The following is a 19884-nucleotide window of genomic DNA, read 5'->3' on the forward strand; positions in this document are numbered from 1 at the left end:
TGGTATACATTAGTATCTACTCAGTCTCTACTTGTTTCTTTGTGACCAAATATTTAAGCAACTACCCCTGAGTAAGGACATTCATTTGTCTCCCGTGTCTGCCTGTTTCACTAAAATCCTCAAGTTCTGTTCACCTTGCCAAAAATAACAAGATGCCACCCATCTTTGGGGGCTAGAGAGATGACTCAACAGCTGACAACAGTGGCCATTCTTATTCGTGACCTGGTCCAGTTCCCAGTATCTGCATGGCTGAACACAACTGTCTATTACTCCAGTTCCAAGGGGTCAAATACTCTCCTTAACCCTCGGTGGGTGGGCACCAGCACACTTGTAATGCAACACATACATGCAAACATTCATGCACATAAAAATGACTTTAAAAAATATTTTATCCAGCTGGGCGGTGGTGGCGCACACCTGTAATCCCAGCACTCTGGGAGGCAGAGGCAGGCAGATTTCTGAGTTCAAGGCCAGCCTTTTCTACAGAGTGAGTTCCAGGACAGCCAGGGCTACACAGAGAAACCCTGTCTCGAAAAAACCAAATCCAAAAAAACCAAAAACAAAAAAAAAAAAATGTTTTTTTATCCTGTTTTATGGCTGAATAAATATTCCATTAGCAATTATATTTATACAGCACTTTAACTTTATTTATTTATTATTATGTGCGTGTATGTTGAGTGTGGGGGCACATGTATTAGAGGTCAGAAGACAACTACGTAGAGTCAGTTCTAGCCTTTCAACTTTATGTGGATTCTGGAGTTTGAACTCAGGGAAGGAACCAGGCTTCATGAGAAGCACCTTCATTTGCTGAGTTACTCAGCCCCAAGTTTTAAAAACAATTTATTCACCTACAAGTGGCTCTGTATTGTAGCTCTTCCGAGCAGTGCTGCAGTAGGCAAGTGAGCACAGGCATGTCTCGTATGGTTCCATTTCTGTGACTTATGAGGTCAGTAGTAGGAACGCTGGGTCATACAGGTCATACGAATGCTATGGTTCGATTTCTGAGACCTGCCCTGCCCCCCCCCCCCCAAACTGTGCTCCCACGGGATGTACTCATTTGTATTACTACAGCACTGCATCAGAGGCCACACTCCTCTGCAACCCTCACTGTTTGCTGCTTGTTTGCTTCTGGCTTTGTTATATGCAGGCTTGTAATTCCTAATTCTAAGGAATTACATTCAAGTGGGAAGTGAACCACAAAGGGCATTTTCAGGACAAGATATGTGTGTGTGTACATGCATGTGATGTGAATGCAGGTACATGTAGGTAATATTAGGGTTCCACTGACTAGGAGTTGCAGGTAGTTATGAGCCACCTGCTAGGAACTGGTCCTCTGCAGAGGCAGCAGTTTTTAACCCCTAAGTCATCTCTCCAGTCCTCAGAAGCAATTTCTTAAAAAAGTAGTAACAGGGGCTGAAGATGCTCTGTAGGTAAGAGGCGCTGGTTGCTCATCCAGAGCATCATGGTTTGAGTCCCAACATCCATATGGTGGCTCACAACCATTTGCTGTAATTCCACTTCCAGGGGATCCAATGCCCTCTGCTAACCTCTATGGGCATCAGACATATATATGTGGTACACATGCATCAGGCAAAAAATCCATACAAATAAAAAGAAATTAAAGTAGAAATTGGAACTAAAGAGATAATTCAGTGGGTTCAAATCCCCAGCAACCACATAAGAAGTGGGATGTGGTAACATAAGAAACTATAACTCCAGGATGGAGATATGGCTCACAAGTTAAGAGCACTGAGTTCAATTCCCAGCAACCAACACCTAGTGGCTCGCAACCATCTATAATGGGATCTGATGCCCTGGGGTCGGGGTGGGGTGCAGAGAGACGTATCAAGGGCTTGCTGGCCTGCCAGACTTGCTCCAGGTTCACTCAGAAACCATGTTTCAAAAGAATGAGTAGCAAACTGATGGAGGAGGACATCCATTGTCCTCTTCATTCTCTTGCAGAATGTATTCATCTACATAAACAGGATAGGAAAGAGACCATTGTGAAGAGTCCCCCAAAAAACTCATTCATTCAGTATGTATGTATTGAAATACTGTGTTAAACTTTAGCCAACATCCAGGTCCTTAAGTTTCAACCTAGGATATATTAATAATAGACCAAAAATCTGATCAGAAACATACTCTGGCTCCTTGACAATGGAGAAGGTTAGAAGAATTTTTTTCTGAACCATTAAGCAGAGAGCTGAAGGTACAATTCTTAGACACAGAGATGGTACCTCGATGGTAATATACAACAAAAAGGTAAGGAGGAAAGGCTGGAAGATGCCAAGGCTCAATTACACAAGTCACAATTCCCAAGAGAAAAAGAGGCACGGAGGAGCGGGCAGTCTCCTGGGAGGGCATCCTGAGCCTACATTTAAACACATAAGACTCAAACAGCACTACCAAAGGAAAATAACTACACACACATCAGTTGTTTAGAAAAAAAAAGTATTTGACTTGAACTGAGAGGAAGAAATAATAAAGAAAGAAAATATTAAGTAACATTTTTCTCATCTTATGACTCTAAAACTATGATTACCTAGTAATCTTTTTTAACTCTATCTTCAATGAAAGTTTTTAAAAGGATTAGTAAAGTTGGGTATAGTGGTACAAATCTGTAATCCCAACACTTGGAAAACAGAGGCAGGCAGATCTCTGTGAGTTCAAGGCCAGCCTGCTCTATAAAGTAAGAACCTGTCTTAAAACAACAAAAAATTTTAACTAAGTAAATAGTGTTTCTGCTATATTAAATTCTGGCTCTCAACTGTGAATGATTTTGCTCACGAGAGGACATTTTTACTCATCACTGTTCTAAAATGTTCTGAGTGGCAAAGTTAAGAAACTAGCTATAGGGGTTGGGGATTTAGCTCAGTGGTAGAGCGCTGGCCCTGGGTTCGGTCCTCAGCTCTGTTAAAAAAAAAAAAAAAAAAAAGAAACTAGCTATAATTCTAAATTAGTCATGAGACACTTAAAATATGCATATATTAAATAGAACAATATAAAGTGAAATCAATTAAGACAGTAAAATAAATTAGAAAGCAGAGGTACATACAGGGGGAATAAATACTCAGGCGTCAGATCCAGATCATCGTCATAACCAAATCGTCGAAGCACAGTCCAAGTAGTCTCATGCCTCCCCCTCTGGATAAAAAGTGTATGTAAAAAGAGAAAACCTGAAATAAAGTAAATCAGTAAATACAGTTGATGTGAGCACTGCAGCTGGGCCTGTCAGGGAGAAAAGCAAGCGACGGGACTGGGCTCTGAGAACCCGTGCACTAGATTCACAGAGGGTACAGGTCCCCAGTGCTCTGAGAGAGAGCTCATTCAAGACTCATTTTCCATTAACACCCAGCTCAGCAAGAGCAAGCATGGACCTTTAAGGGGACAAAGTTACACCCTGCAGAACACACTGACATGTGGCTAGAGCGACACGATGAAAGATGAGAAGAGTGTACGCGTCTCCGGGCTCACTCCTACCATGAAAACTTTTGGGTTCTCAGCTCATGTTTTTATTACACCATGACTCAGCAACATATTCAACAAGGAACACGAGAACTGGCAAATCTGACTCATGCATACAGTCCCTCAAAGTAATAACTGCCCAAAGACTGCTCATGAGTACACGATGTCTGTTACATGTATCTCTTTCCCCTCATATAGGGAGATCTCTATATATCTGATCTAGCCAATTTCCCTGCCTGTACTTTACAATGATAGTAGAGATAATAATCTCACCAATACAACATTTCCTTAATGTTTAAGTAATTCTATTTGATAATATTAAGGCTGGGGATAGGGAGTGGGCTAGAAATACCCTGAGTGGCAGAATGCTTGCTCTGCCTGAGTAAGGGCCTGGGCTCCCAGCCCTGGAGAGGAAGTGATGAAAAGCACCAGCCCTACCTCTGAGCGTCAGCCCACTGTCAGCCACACCGTCACTTAAGTGCTTTCTAACCACATTCTTGACATCTTCCAGCGCTTGTGGAGCTAAAGGAGTGTTGAAACAAATTCTCTAGCAAAAATGTAAAATAAAATACATTTAAAAACAAAACAGAATATAAATCCATGAAGAATATAAAACACTGATAAATCTACAAAATCTACCAAAAAAAAAAAAAAAGACCTACAACCAAAAGAAACAAGTTAGTACTGCCTCTATTTCTAATTATTTAAGTGAAATGTGTTATACTTGAAGAAAGAAACCGGCAGCACTCCGAGTTCTGTTCCAGAAACACAGAGATCTTTGTGTGGTCACATAATACAAATCCCAGAAAGCAAAGTGATTTAGAGTTCACCATTCTTCATACACCCACTGAATACCATATCAAAGTCTGCATTCCTAGCAATAAGAGGCTTTTTATATCTTGAGATTTACTAGTTGGATATGATAGTTTTACAGATAAGAAGACAGGCTGCTTAGTGGCTAGTGTGGATTAAACTGATAATTCTTAATCTGAAGCTAAAACAGCTACCTGAAAGAAGTTGAGTTCAGCATCATTCAGAGTGCCATCATTATCTTGATCAGATATTTTAAATATTCGAGTGAGGGCTTTTATACAAGCTGGTTTCATCTATACAACAAGGAGAAATGAAACAAAACAATTTTTTAAAATACAATTTTCACAAACAACACTAAGACAACTTCTGATTGTTCTTACTTTACCCCAAAAACTGGTAACATGAAAAAATGAGCTAGAGCAAAGCCATTTATATTTTGTTTAGTACAGAGGACTGAACCTGTAGGTTGCTACTCAAGACATTCTATGATTATGCCATCTCCTCAATCCTTTCTAACTTCTGCTCTAACCTTGTGTGCGTGCCATGGTGCTTAGTGGAAGTCAGAGGACAACACTGGTTGTCAGGCCTCATCTCTTACCTTGTGTATTAAGACAGAGTCTAGAGACTGCTTATGGGGATTCTCCTGTCTTTGCTCTCCATCTTGACAGAGGAGCAGTAGGATGATAGACACAGGCTTCTGCACCCAGTTTCATGTGAGTTCTGAAGATATGAATGCACACCCACACTGGTGCAGCAGACACTTTATCCCCAGCAACCTTTTCTTACTACATATTTTGAGCCAGGGTGTTACTTATCTGCCCAAGCTTAGCCTCCCAAGTAACTGGGATTGCACATGTGCCCCAGCAGGGCCAGCAAGGCCCATGACTCTTAGTATAATCTCATTCTCTTATACTATCTCTCTTTCTCCCCTCCTTCCCACCATTTCTGCCCCTGCATGGCCAGCAAAGCCAAAATTTTTATTATATATTCTCCCCACCCCCTTTCCTGAGACATGGTCTTATAGTAATATAGCTCATCCTGGATTCAAACTTTGAATTATCTTGCCTCAGCCTCCTGAGTGCTGGGATTACAGGCACACACCATCATCCCTGGTTTGGTGTCTCTCTCTGTCTCTCTCTCTGTCTCTCTCTCTCTGTCTCTCTCTCTCTCTCTCTCACACACACACACACACACACACACACACACACACACACACATGCGCGCGCGCGCGCGCGCGCGCAATGTGCTGGGCATCAAATCCAGGGCTTCCTACTAAGTAAGCACTGGGTCATAGTCTCAGAGAAACTCAATACTTTGATTTATTCCATGCATATGTTAAAATTCGGTATAAATGAAATTATTGACAAATAAGTTGAAAAAAAAAACTGGTTAGGAAGTACTAGCACTAACTTGTTATTGTAAGATTATTTACATTTTGAAAGTGAATCTTGTCTTTTGAGATTTGTAAAACACATAAGTGGTGACAGAAATATATTTTGGCAACCTTCTCAGTTATCTTAGGATATATAAAGGACAAAATATCTGGCTACCTAAGAATAAGGTTCACAGGGTTAGTGAGACAGCTCAGTCAGTACTTTCAGCAGAAGCATGAGGACCTGAGTTTAAATCCATAGACGTCACACAAAAGCCTGGCACAATGACCCATGCCTGTAAACACAGAGCTAGAATAGAGACAGGTACATCCCTAGGCATGCTGGCCAACCAGTCTAGATGAAACAGAAAACTGTTTACTGAGAGACCTTGTCTCAGTAAGTATGATGGGAAAGCGATTGAGGAAAGACATGCTGATGTTGATCTGTGGTCTCTCACACACACACACACACACACACACACACACACACACACACACACACACCTCAAAGATCCACAGGTTTCTACCAGGTATCACTGCCAGTAATACTTAAAAAAAAAAAAAAACAAAAACAAAAACAAAAAACAGGAAAGAAGAAAGAAAACAGACAGACAGCAAGCCTTCTGGAGACAGTGATATAGCATAGTGGTAGAATGCTTGGGTAGCACGACTGAAGCTATGGGTTCACTCACCAACACTGTGCAGGGAAAAAATTACACAAAGATATCTATCTATCTATCTATCTATCTATCTATCTATCTATCTATTTATTAGAGACAGGATTCAGCTGGGCGGTGGTGGCGCACGCCTGTAATCCCAGCACTCTGGGAGACAAAGGCAGGTGGATTTCTGAGTTCGAGGCCAGCCTGGTCTACAGAGTGAGCTCCAGGACAGCCAGGGCTACACAGAGAAACCCTGTCTCGAAAAAAAACAAATCCAAAAACAAAAAAGAGAGAGAGGATTCTTCTATGTCTCCCTGGCTGTCCTGGATTCTGCTTTGTAGACCAGGTCTTTGAACTCATGGACTTCACCACCCAGAGCAAAAATGGTAAAACAGTTGTGACCATAATACAAAACTGAATGGCAGAGTTTTGGGCTAAGCCTGATGAATGGAGTTAGACCATTAGGACTGACATGGTGAAAGAGAACCAACCCTTCTAACCTCTACACTCATGCACACAGACACACAGACACACACTCATGTGCATACATACAAATAAATGGGAAATTATTTTTAAAAGAAGTTTTTTATCATTTTTAATTGTATGTTTGTCTGTGTATAGGCACATGCACGTGAGTGTGGATGCTGGATCCCCTGGAGCACAGTTACAGGCAGCTGTGAGACACTTCAAGTGGGAACTGAGAACTGAACTCTGGTCCTATACAGAAGTAATACATGCTCTTAACCTCTCAGCTATCTCTCCAGCCCCCAAAAGAAAACTTCTTAACAACAACAACAAAAAGATTAAAAATGTTTTTTAAGCCAGGCAGTGGTGTTGCATGTCTTTAATCCCAGCACTTGGGAGGCAGAGGCAGGCGGATTTCTGAGTTTGAGGCCAGCCTGGTTTACAGAGTGAATGCCAGGACAGCCAGGGCTACAGAGAAACCCAGTCTCGAAAACAAAACAAAAAAAAAGAAAGGAAGGAAGGAAGGAAGGAAGGGAGGAAGGAAGAAAGAAAAGAAAAGAAAAGAAAAGAAAGATGTTTTTAAAAGGAAATACTTTTCTTAGAATAATCTTAATTTTTGTTTTATTTTTAAATGATCTCTCAGGGAGAGCTATTTGATACATTGGGACAGTTTTAACAAGATAAGAAAGAAATGAGAAAAATAAGCCAACTAGAGAGTATTAGCTAAAGCTTCTTTTGTGAGGCTATCAAATGGACTAAAAAGATTACAACGCTATATTTTGTTGTCCTTCTGGGAAAACACGAGGTCCTGAGTTCAATCCCCTGCACCTGTGTAAGGCAGGGCACTGGGACTGGAGCTGTAACTCCAGGGCTGGGAAGACAGAGACAGCAGACCCTGGGGACTACTGGCCAGCCGGTGCAGCCCAATGGCAAGCTTCAACTTCGGTGAGATAGTGCGACTCTGTTCAAAACCTAAGGTGGAGCACAACAGAGAAAACACCCAGTGTCCACCCCTGCCTCCAGATATACGAGCATACACATATACACAACTAACACTATACCAGACAGACAGACACACATGCACAGTCATTTAATAATCTAAATAGTTCCAAAAATAGCAGTAGCTAGAATGATTTACAAAACAGAATTTCCAGCCATGGCTACTAAGACCATGCCCCACCTCAAGGATAAAAACCCTATTAAGACAACACCTTAGAGCACTTTAGTTTCCAAACCATTTCAGACTTTGATAGAAAAACACATCATTACTTATATTTCATCAGATTATTACTATTATTACTTTTGTTTTTGTTTTATTTTTTTCATTTGGTTTTTATTGTTTTTCAAGACAGGACTTCTCTGCATATCCCTGGCTGACCTAGAACTTCCTCTGTAGGCCACCTACCTCTGTCTTCAGAGTACTAGGATTAAAGTTATGGGCATGGTACTATTATTACATTTCTTTAAGTCTAGCTCTCAAAAGTCCTTCGTATATCTTTTTTAAAAACTCTAGTATAAGCTTAGACTTACAGCTTGTACACATATAAAACCTCTGTATGTTGTTTCATTAGTTACTTAGCTGCACCTGAGAACTGAGGAGTAGATGGCATCAGGCACGGGCCTTGCTCAGAGACTGGGGGACGGGGATCAGCAGATTAGCAGAACTAATAATAGGCCTAAGAGCAGAGCAACAGTGGAAGAGTTCAGAAGACACTTAGAGGGAACACAGGTATCACTGCGGTAAAGACCTCAGAGGCAATCCCCATAATTGAAAAACATTTTCTAAATTTTCTTGACTATAAAATATAGCACCAGCTGGATTAGAACAAAAATGCATTTCTAACCAGCTAACCTTGGTGAGATAGGTCTAGCAAACACTAGGTTAAGGATAAGTTTGAAAAACTAAAGGAATTATAAACCAGAGTTGTGGGTTTTTGTTTGTTTGTTGTACCTTTCTATACTGCCCAATACTAATTCATATCCATGACATGTATGCTTTTGGTTTGTTTCTTCTTTTTGAGACTGTATAGTCCTGGCTGTCCTAGAACTCACTCTGTAGACCAGGCTGGCCTTAAAGTCAGATCCTTCTATCTCTGTCTCTTTAGTCCTGGGATTTAAAATATGTGCTTCCATACCCGGCTGAGCAATATGTTGTATTTTTTTTTAATTATTATCTTTATTTCTTTATTGATGGCGGAGGAGCATGACTGTGTACATGCATGGAGGTCAGAGGACAAGCCTTAGAAGTTGGTTCTCTCCTTCTACCATGCAGGTCCCAGGGATTGAACTCAGGTTGGGAGGCTTAGTGACAAGGGTCCTTACACAATGACAAATCTCCCCAGCCACAAACATGATTTTAATTAGGAAAATCCATCCCTTGGAAGGCATCTATAGAGATGTATTAGACTCCATCCTTGGCATCTCCGGCATTTTAGGATGTGACTACACTGAAGATTCATTAGTTCTAGTTAGAGGTCTAGGAGAAAATTAACTACAGTACCAGATGGACTGTGAAATTTGGAAATTTCCTTGGAACTGCATCAAAGCTTGAAAAACAATGTTGTGACTGTAGCTTTGCTACTGAAATCTCCTTGCTGCTTGTCTTGTGCTGGAATGGGGCGTGACATTTGGGAACTGTCACAGCATGTGTCTGTGCAGCAAGTGCTGCACTAGGCAGCATCGAGGCTGAGGCTGGACAGAACTAAGCAGCACTGTTCAAACTGCCCATGGCCAACACAGACACAAACAAACAAGGATGGCTGATATGCAGTCTGAGTGTAATATGGTTTTTATATATCACGTAATATAATTCTTTTGATTATTTTTCAAAAATTAAAAACACATGAAATGTATAGCTCAAAGGTTGTACAAAATTAAGAATAGGCAAAGTTTGGCTAATGGGTCTCAATTTGCTAACTACTCAATAATATTATAAACTGTAAGTTTTTATTAATTTATTATGTGTGTGTGTGTGTGTGTGTATGTGTCTGTCTGTCTGTCTACAGGCCACATATGTATGGATGCCTGAAAAAGGCAAATGTTAAAAGCCCTCAGGGTTGGAGAGGTAGCTCAGCAGTTGAGAGCACGTGTTATTTGGGCAGAGGACCAAGTGTGATTCCCAGCACCACATGGTGGCTCACAATCTGTCACACTAATTACAAAGGATCTGACATCCTCTCCTCATCTTCTCAAGCTCCAGGCATACACGTGTGTGTGTGTGCAGGCAAAATACATGCAGGCAAAATACAGACTAGAGTCATCAGAAAGGAAGGAGGCTAAACTGAGGTCTCCATAAGATCCAGGTGCAAGGAATTTTATTACTGATCAGTGGGGAAGAGCTCAGTGCATTGTGGGCGGAGCCATCCCCTGCTGGTGATTTAGGTTCTATAAGAAAGCAGGCTGAACAAGTCATATAAAGCAAGCCAGCAAGTAGCACCCCATGGCCTTTGCATCAGCTCCCGCCTCCAGTTTCCTGGCCTGTGTAAGTTCCAATCCTGACTTCTTTTGATGATGAACAGCAATGTGGAAGTGTCAGCTGAATAAATGCTTTCCTCCTCAACTTGCTTTTTTGTTATAGTGTTTTGTTGCCGCAACAGAAACCCTAAGTAAATCTAAAAATTAAAAAAACAAACCAAACAAAAGACTTAGTCTGAATGCCAGTAGCATAAGCCTTTAATCCCAGTACTCCAGAGACAGAGGCAAGCGAATTGTGAGTTTGAGGCCAGCCTGGTCTACTAAGAGAGTTCTAGGATAGTCAGGGATGTCAAGAGATGTATGTGAACAATCTACCATCACAGCCAGCAGCCCATTCATAATAGTTAAAGGGAATAAGTGACATCAGCAGACGTCAAAAGAGAAAAATGTGAGCGGTTACTTTCATATGATGAAATTTTATTTAACTAGAAGAAATTAAATATTAATATACACTATAGCACGAGTGAACTTTGAACACATGGAGCTAGTGAAAGAAGAGAAAAATAAAAGCTATCATTGATGATTTCACAGGCAAGAAATGTCCAGGACAAAATATACTAGCAGCTGCCAGGGGTAAAGAGGGTGGGAGGTGTTTGCTAGTGGCTACAGGGTTTCTCTGGGGGATGAAAGACATTGGAGTTAAGGGGGCTTATCTTCTGAATACATATACATACATACACACACCCACACCCACACACACACACACACACACACACACACACACACACACGGGGTGAGGGTGGGGAGGAAGAAAGCCAATATAAGTAAGAATAAGATTCCTTGAAGAAACTGAAAAACACATTTTCCTTTTTAGACAATTCACATCTATGAAGAGAGGACAAAATCTCCATATACACACACACACACACACACACACACACATACATTCACTGAATTGTGAATTACGTCTGAAAAACGTAAATTTTGTGTTATATATCTAAAAAAAACCTTTAAGCTGGGCAGTGGTGGTGCACGCCTGTAATCCCAGCACTTGGGAAGCAGAGGCAGGCGATTTCTGAGTTCGAGGCCAGCCTGGCCTAGAGTGAGTTCCAGGACAGCCAGGACCACACAGAGAAACCCTGTCTTGAGAAACCAAAAAAACCAAAAAACAAAAAACAAACAAAAAAAATCTTTTAAGTTTATAGCAACATTTTGTTAAATTCAGGGTATTTCTCAATGGAATTATACTTCTTATCTATGAAGGAGTATATTCAACTTGCATCACATGTACCCACAACAAGAACTACAAGAGGCCTGAGAATGTAGCACACCAACTTACTATGCACAAGGCCCTGAGATCAATTACTGAAGAATACAAAACTACAACACAAAAACAAAACTGCTACCCAAGGTTTTGTTTAGATTCAGAGATTTTCAGGCTGGTGAGATGGATTCATGAGTAAAGAAACTGGATATCAAGCCTGCCAAGGAGGGTGATCCAAACTCTGGAAAGCGAGAACTGACTCACCAACGGTCCTCTGACCCCACAGGCATGGCATGGCAGACATCCACCCCACAAGATGAATGAAAGGACAATCAAAAAAGTTCATAGGTTTTATAGATGTAAAGTAAGTGTCATGGTTTGGATATGCTTGGCCCAGGGAATGCCACTATTAGGAGGTGTGGCCTTGGTGGAGTAGGTGTGGCCTTGTGGGTGTGGGCTATAAGACCTTTACCCTAGCTGCCTGGAAGTCACTTTTCCACTAGCAGCCTTCAGATGAAGATGTAGAACTCTCAGCTCCTCCTGTGCTAGGCCTGCCTGGATGCTACCATGCTTTTGCCTTGATGGCACTGGACTGCACCTCTGAACCTGTAAGCCAGCCCCAATTACTGTTGTCCTTTGTAAGATTTGCCTTGGTCATGGTGTCTGTTCACAGCAGTAAGACCCTAACTATGACAGTAAATAAAGCATTAACAAAATCTAGGCTGTTTTCTTAGTGCTGCAGGGTCTGTGCATCAGTGGTGCTACAGGAACCAACACTTAAACAGGATGCTTTATGAAGATACAATGTCAGTGTCACACTAAGCTGGAGCAAACAATGTAGCAACTTAATAAGCAACACAAACAAAATTCAATAACTTCATCTTAATAAAATGCTAAACATTACTAAAACCTACTACCATACTGGGATTCCTGAATCATTCAAGCCCACAGAACACAGCCTTGGGTTACCTCTTTCTCTTCTGGGCAGTACAGAGGCCCTGTAGGATGAAGAACAGCTTTCTGTGCATAATAAAACAGCTCTGATATATTCTTTAGGTTTTTTGCTGAGCACTAAAAAAAAAAAAAAAAAAAAAATTAGCTTTTATGATAGCCATAAATAATTTTAAAAATGTTAGCATATGATATTTCTCATTTGGAACCTTTCCCACTCTCAAGAGTTTTCTGTTTGTTTGGTTTGGTTTGGTTTTTGGTTTCTTGGCTACACTCAGCTTTAGCGGGGTGGGGATGGGGGTGGGAAGGAAGAAAGCCAAGATTAAGAGTAAGATTCCGGGGCTGGAAAGATGGCTCAGTGGTTAAGAGCCTGATCCTCCCTTCTGGTGTGTCTGAAGACAGCTACAGTATGCTCATACAAAAAATAAATAAATAAAACTTTAAAAAAAAAAAAAAGAGTAAGATTCCTTGAAGAAACTGAAAAACACATTTTCCTTTGTAGACAGTACCAAGATCTCCATAGAGCATAAGAGGAAAACTGTCAAGTTCTCTGTTTCAGTTGGTTTATATGACTTCACAACAAACAGGAAATTTATTCCATCCCCCATAATCTCCCCTCCCATTCAAAGTCTCCAATTACAGAGCATTCACCAACACATTTCCAAACTAAAGCATGAGACATACCTCCACACAGGTTTCTATCTCTGTATATTGGTTCATAATCGGAAGGATAGTCTCCATACTACTATATTCTACCAGATCAGATTTGTTCCCAACCAATATCAAAGGCAGCCTGAAATGAATAGGGCATTAATGCAATAAAGAAAACAGAAGATGTTAGATTTGTATTTTAACTTACGTCATTACCCATTCTATTTAAATTCCCATGGTAACTTTTCTAATAAGGTCAAGCCAAGGCCCCTAGACAGTACATTCAGCCAGTCATCTCAGATTTATAGAGTATCTGTTTCTTTCTTTATTTTTTTTTTGACAACATTTTTTTATTGATTTTTTTTATTTACATTTCAAATGATTTCCCCTTTTCTGGGTATCTGTTTCAAGCCACACATTCTTCTAAGTACTAAAGACCTTAATTAAGAAAAGGGTTCCTCAGGGGCTGGAGAGGTGGCTCAGTGGTTAAGAACACCAGCTGCTCTTCCAGAGGACCTGGGTTCAACTCCCAGAGCCCATATGGCAGCTCAAACTGCCTGTAGCTCCAGTTCTAGGGCATCCAACACCCTCCCTCAGACAAACACCAATGTATATAAAATTTTAGAAGGGTGAAGGGGGGGGGAGATAGGTAAGAGCACTGGCTGCACTTCCAGAGGAATGGGGTTCAATTCCCAACACCCACACAGTAGTTCAAACTGTAACTCCAGTTCTAGGGGACTCTGACACTCTCACATAGACATACATGCAAACAAAATACCAATGTACACTTATGAATAAATAAATCATTAAAAAATTTAGTCAGGTAGTGGTGGCACGTGCTTTTAATCCCAACACTTGGAAGGCAGAGGCAGGCAGATCTCTAAGTCTCTTTAGTCTACAGAGGAAGTTTCAGGACAGCCGGGGCTACACAGAAGCCCTGACTCAAAAAACCAACTAAACGAACAAAAAATATCCCTCTCATTCTAAGAGTAAAAACTGAACTGAACAGAGGCACACACAGAGTGAATGGGAGGGAGATGATCATAAAACTTCTCTTCACTGGATGGCATTTGAGCCAAGTATTGAGGGACATGGAATCTGCCATATGGAGAACAGAATTTACTACTGGGAAGAGAGGGCAGGATGATCCTGGGGGATCGGAGTGGGGGTGGGGGTGGGGGTCAGAGAACAGGAGAGGTATGCCAGAATGGATGGACAAGAAGGGAGAGATGGGTTAGATTGATAACAAAAGGCCAGACATAGTAGAACTTCTAAGGTGTGGTAAGGAATGTAGGTTTTATCAGTATAAATAAGAAATTAGTAAGAGTTATAAGTAGGGGCAAGGTCTGATCTAGTCAACGCTTTTGTTTTTATTATTACTGTTTGTAATGTATCTGATACCACTGAACTCAATATTTAAGTTTTTGTTTTGTTTTAGTTTCTTACATGTATGAGTGCTTTGCCTAAACTATGCAAGTGCATCACATGCATGCCTGGTACCCAAAGAAGTCAGAAAGAAGTACTGGATCCTGAAAATTAGAATTACGGAGAGTTGTGGGTATTCAAAAATCAAGCATGGCCCGGCGGTGGTGGCGCACGCCTATAATCCCAGCACTCTGGGAGGCAGAGGCAGGCAGATTTCTGAGTTCGAGGCCAGCCTGGTCTACAGAGTGAGTTCCAGGATAGCCAGGGCTATATAGAGAGACCCTGTCTGAAAAAACCAAATCTAAAAAACAACAACAACAACAACAAAAAAAAAAATCAAACCTGGGTCTTCTGGAAGATCAGCTATTACTCTTAACTGCTTAGCTATCATCCTAGCACTAATTAATACATTTAAACGTGATCTGCTATATTTCAGAGATAGCTAATGAAGTATTTACAACTTGGTGTGATGTCTATTGCTTTACAATGGTCCCGATAGGACAAATAAGCAAGACTGGTCCTGAATTAACTGCTGAAGCTGGGTGACAGATTCATTACACTTTTCTCTATTTGTTTCATGTGTGAATTTTGTTATGAAGAAACAAAACAAAACAAAAAGAAAAATAGAAAAAGCCTTGGCCAATAACTCTCACAAAAATATGGTGAATGTTCCCAAGACTACCAGACTCTGCAAGAAATGAGTAAGCACTAGCCTCATAAAATGACAGTGCAAGAAGATGAAAGAACCTTTGCACGCCCAGGGAGAGGGGCATTATGACAGGGAGTGGATTGGCTGTGGTGCGCCAAGTAAGCTGATTTTCCACACAACACAGAAAGGGTTCTATCACAAAGACTATGCTGAGGCTTGAGGCTGTGGAGGGCAATAAGAAGAGCAAGAGATCCAGTTCTGAGATGATTTTAGTGTGTGTGTGTGTGTGTGTGCGTGTGTGTGTTTCTAGGTAGGACTTCTCTGTGTATCCCTGCATATCCTGGGACTCCCTTCTAGATCAGGCTGGCCTAGAACTCAGAACTCTGTTTCTGCTTCCTGAGTGCCAGGGAAGAAGGATGTGCACAACCCTGCCCAACTAAAATGATTTTGTTTTAAAGACAATAAAATTATGAGCTTTTAATCACTATTTAAAAAAAGAGAGAGAAATAAAGTAGTAAAAAAAATAAAAAGGCTTTTACATTTCTCTCTCTCTCTCTCTCTCTCTCTCTCTCTCTCTCTGTGTGTGTGTGTGTGTGTGTGTGTGTGTTCAGAGGACAACAGTTAAAAATCAGTTCTTCCTACCATGTGGATTCTAGGGGTCATTATGCTGTCAGAATTGTTGCCAAGTGCCTTTAGCAATGGAACCATCTCATTGGCCTAGAAAGCTTTTTAAAAATATGGAGGCTTGGAGGCTGCAGAATGGTTCAATGGTTGAAAGCCCTTGTTCTTGCAGAGGATCTGGTTCATTTCCTAGCATCTACTTGGCGGCTCACAACTCTCTCCCTCCAGTTCTAGGAGATCTGACACACTCTTTTGACCTGTGGGGGCTTTGCACATGTACACATGCACTAAACAGACAAGTGAGCAAAATTTAAAGATCTTGTTTTAAGTAAGTGAATCCGAGAGTCCTATGGGAAATCTAAATAGGTTATGGAAGATAACAGAGTAGAGGAGACTGTTACACGTTGAGTCCTAAAGGACAGCTTGGAACAAAACAAATCTTTTTACTAGACTCCAAATTCCCAACACAAACTCCTGCAGCATTTACATTAGCATCCTTACCCTCAGTGTGCTTTTTTATTGCTTATATTGCCTAAGAACAGACTCCTCACAAGATTAGGAAGAATTAGTAAACATAGTAGTTTATTTAAAAACAAGTCTGAGCTCAAGTCTGTTTATCAATTCTAAAGTCCCAGGCTAAAATGGAAGCATCTATTGTTTCTGAAACTCTCTGGCTATGTGACACTAACATAAAAGAGTCCTAAGGAGAATAGGTATGTACCGAAATAATCTACAGATGAGGCTCAGGAAAGAAGTGACTGGAAAATGTAAAGTCTACACTGGCTTGGCAGTGCACACACACACACACATACACACACACACACACACACACACACACACACACACACACACTCAATGCAGCAGTTGGTGGCAGAAGCAGGAGGAGGAGGAGGAACAGGAAGATTACAAGTCTGAGAACAGCCTGGGAAATATAGTGAGATTGTGTGTTTCTAAAATAAAATAAAACTTAAATAAATAAATAAAATAACAAGGTCCACAAAGTAGCCATAGTATTTTAGTGACAGCAACACCAAAATTCTAAACCAATGGCATAAATGGGTTCTTCATAGAAACTGGCCAAAGCATGCTCTTGTCTCCAGAGCGGCCCTCCTGAAAACAGCCCCAGGAGAGAGCACCAGGAGCATGTGGATACACACCCTTCAAGGCTCCACAGTCCAATGCAACATTCTAGGATGATGGCCTTGTTTGTTTCTGCTTATCCTAGAACTCTGCTGGGCTGGCTGCACACTCAAGAGTCCCCTGCTGAGACTCGGGGCATGCGCCCATACGCCGAGATGGTGATGACCTTTAGTGTGCTATCGCCATCACCGCCTTCCTCGGGGAGCCACTGAGCTTCCAAAACGTGAGTAAGTAGCTCAGAGGATCGTAGACTTTGTTACTTCATTTTAATTAATTTAAATTGCCACAAATGACAAGAGGCTGTGGGGATGAAGAGCTGTGTCATTCTCTTCTTTCCACTTTGTCACCACAAAGTTGAAGAAACAATGATGAGTCATCACTGAGCTGTGAGGCCATGTAAGTTAGTTTCCCTCCCACAAACAAGTCAGACAGGCGCATCAGATTTCCAGAGAATAAAGATCAAAAATGCTGAAAACAGGCGAGGAGGTGGTACTGCACGCCTGCAATCCCAGCACTCTGGCAGGCAGAGGCAGGCAGATTTCTGAGTTCGAGGCCAGCATGGTCTAGACTGAGTTCCAGGACAGCCAGGGCTATACAGAGAAACCCTGTCTCAGAAAAAAAACGCTGAAAAAAGAATCCTAAAAACTTGAGCAAAGGGCCAGATGTATACAATTAATACTTAAGACATGATTTTCCTAACATTTAAAAAGATTTAAATGGGAGCTAGACAGCTACCTGCTGCTCTTCCAGAGAACTATCTTTGTTTCCCGGCACCCAGGGTGGCTCACCAACAATTATAACTTCAATTCTAGAGGATCTGATGTCCTTCTCGAACCTCTTGCATGCACACTGTACACCAAACTTTTCACAGACACATAAATAAGTAAGAACAAATAAATAAGCCATTTTAAAAAAGATTAAGATGTTAGGCTAGGAGCACTGGCGCAAACCTTTAACCCCAGCACTCAGGGGGCAGACAGATCTTTATGAATTTGAGGATAGCCTATTCTCAAAAAGCCTGTCTCAGAGAAAAGGAAAGAGAAAGACTGAAGGCTGAAGGTTGGGTGAGAGGCCCCAGAGGTGTATTCCTTTAAATCCCAGCACTCGGCTGTTAGGGGCAGGCAGAGTTTTATGAGTTACAAGCCAGCCAAGAATATATAGTGAGATCCTGTCACAAAACAAAAAAACAAGGAAAAAAAAACAAAAACAATTTTGTCCAACTAAATACTGGAAGGAAATACTTTCATCTGACTTAAACTGGAAGCATTTATGCAGAGAACTATCACTCCACTTGGGAAATTACTGAGTGTGTTGTCTTGCATTCCCTTTGCACTGTATCTTCTTAGGAACTGCAGAGAGTCTCCTAGCATGAATTTCTAAGTGGAGTTTTACAGGGCATTTTAGAGAAGTTATATACAAGCTACTAATTCAATTCTTGCTACAGCCATATGCATCCAGGATAGATATTACCTTTATCCCCATTACAGATGAGGAAATTAGACAGTCAGATCAAGTTTCCAAACAAGATCTGCAAGATTGCTCAATCCTATGTTCTGCCTAGTGCACACTGTGAGCCATCGACAATTCCACACCTCATTAAAGAAGCAACTCAAGAGAGGGAGCACAATACAGCCAAAGACAGAGTCCAAATAGACTCAAGCAGCAGGTTTTGAACAAATGTATTATTACTAAAATACTTTATCTGTCAGTAACCATCACAGTGTCAGAGCCGTTTTCTGCTTTGCTTTCAAATCTATCTCCTGTTTCTAATCATTCCTGCCCTCAAAAAGCTATGTGGTGGTATATGGAGGTAGGTGAACAGGGAGAAATTGATAAAACCAATGTAGACATGGCTCAGCAGGTAAAAGCACCTTTACCAGCAAGCCTCAGTTCTAGCCTGGAACCAACACAATGAAAGAAGAGAATTAAACCCTAATTTTTTGTTTCTTTTTGGTTTTGCAAGACAGGGTTTTTCTGTGTAGCCCTAGCTGCCTTGAAACCCATTTTGTAGACCAGGTTGGCCTCAAACTTACACAGCTCCACTTACATGTGCTTCCTAAGCACTGGGATTAAAGGTATGTGCCACCGCCTCCTGATAGATTTTCTTATTTTATATGTATGAGTGTTTCGACTGTATGTCAATGTCCCACATTCATGCCTGAGGTGCATGAGGAGATGGGGAGCGTCATGTGAGTGATGGGAATACAGCCTGGGTCCTCTGAAACAAGTGCTCTTAGCCACTCCAACTGCTCCAGCCCCAAATCCTGCAAGCTGCCCTCTAACACATGTACACGTACACACGTACACACACACACACACACAAATAAGCATTTGAAAGAAAAAATAATGTGGGGGCATGTTAATAACCAGTAGATCTAAGTGAAGACTTTACAATTATGTTTGTTTCTGTTTCTTAGATCTTTTCTCTACATTTGAAAGAAAAGAACAATACCTGCTGTCTTTGTCTGTTCTTTCATTTATGAGAGGAATCCATCGGCTTGTTACCTAGAATAAAATAAAGCAGGAATGAAGACATGATGCAGGTCTTGATTGAAAAGCTGCACATCTTTAATTCTAGCACTCAGGAGGCAGAGACAAAGGCAGGGGGATTTCTGAGTTCAAGGGCAACCTGGTCTACATATTGCATTCCAGACCAGAGCTACATGTGAGATTCCTTCTTTAAAAAGAAAAGAAAAAAAAGGGGTGGGGGGAGAAAAAACATACTGTTCTTTTAAAATTATTTTATGATTACTAGTGTTCTGTCTATATATGTCTGAACACCATGTGCATGCCTAGTACCAAAGCTAGGAAGGGGACTTCAGATCTAAAATGGAGTCACAGATGAAGAACAGCTTCTGAGCCATCTGACCTTCTGAGCAATCTCTCCTTTCTATATATATTTTTGTTTTGTTTTGTTTTGTTTGAGACAGGGTTTCTCTGTGTAGCCCTGGCTATCCTGGAACTCAAAAATCCGCCTGCCTCTGCCTCTGCT

The 19884-nt window shown here is 41.2% G+C and overlaps 1 protein-coding gene across 6 annotated transcripts in view; it reads right to left on the bottom strand.

The window, feature by feature from the left end:
- Nucleotides 1-19884, bottom strand: part of Rhot1 (ras homolog family member T1) — a 62129-nt gene that overhangs the window by 24698 nt on the left and 17547 nt on the right. For all 6 annotated transcript variants that reach the window (XM_052193974.1, XM_052193971.1, XM_052193975.1 and 3 more), the window contains exons 6-11: nt 19345-19397; nt 13091-13199; nt 12425-12526; nt 4473-4571; nt 3904-4012; nt 3056-3176 (exon numbers count right to left, since the gene is read on the bottom strand). In XM_052193974.1, coding sequence (XP_052049934.1) covers nt 3056-3176; nt 3904-4012; nt 4473-4571; nt 12425-12526; nt 13091-13199; nt 19345-19397 — 593 coding nt within the window. The remainder of the gene's footprint in view (nt 1-3055; nt 3177-3903; nt 4013-4472; nt 4572-12424; nt 12527-13090; nt 13200-19344; nt 19398-19884) is intronic.

The sequence above is a fragment of the Apodemus sylvaticus genome, chromosome 10 (assembly GCF_947179515.1).
Source record: "Apodemus sylvaticus chromosome 10, mApoSyl1.1, whole genome shotgun sequence".
Classification (NCBI taxonomy): Eukaryota; Metazoa; Chordata; class Mammalia; order Rodentia; family Muridae; genus Apodemus; species Apodemus sylvaticus.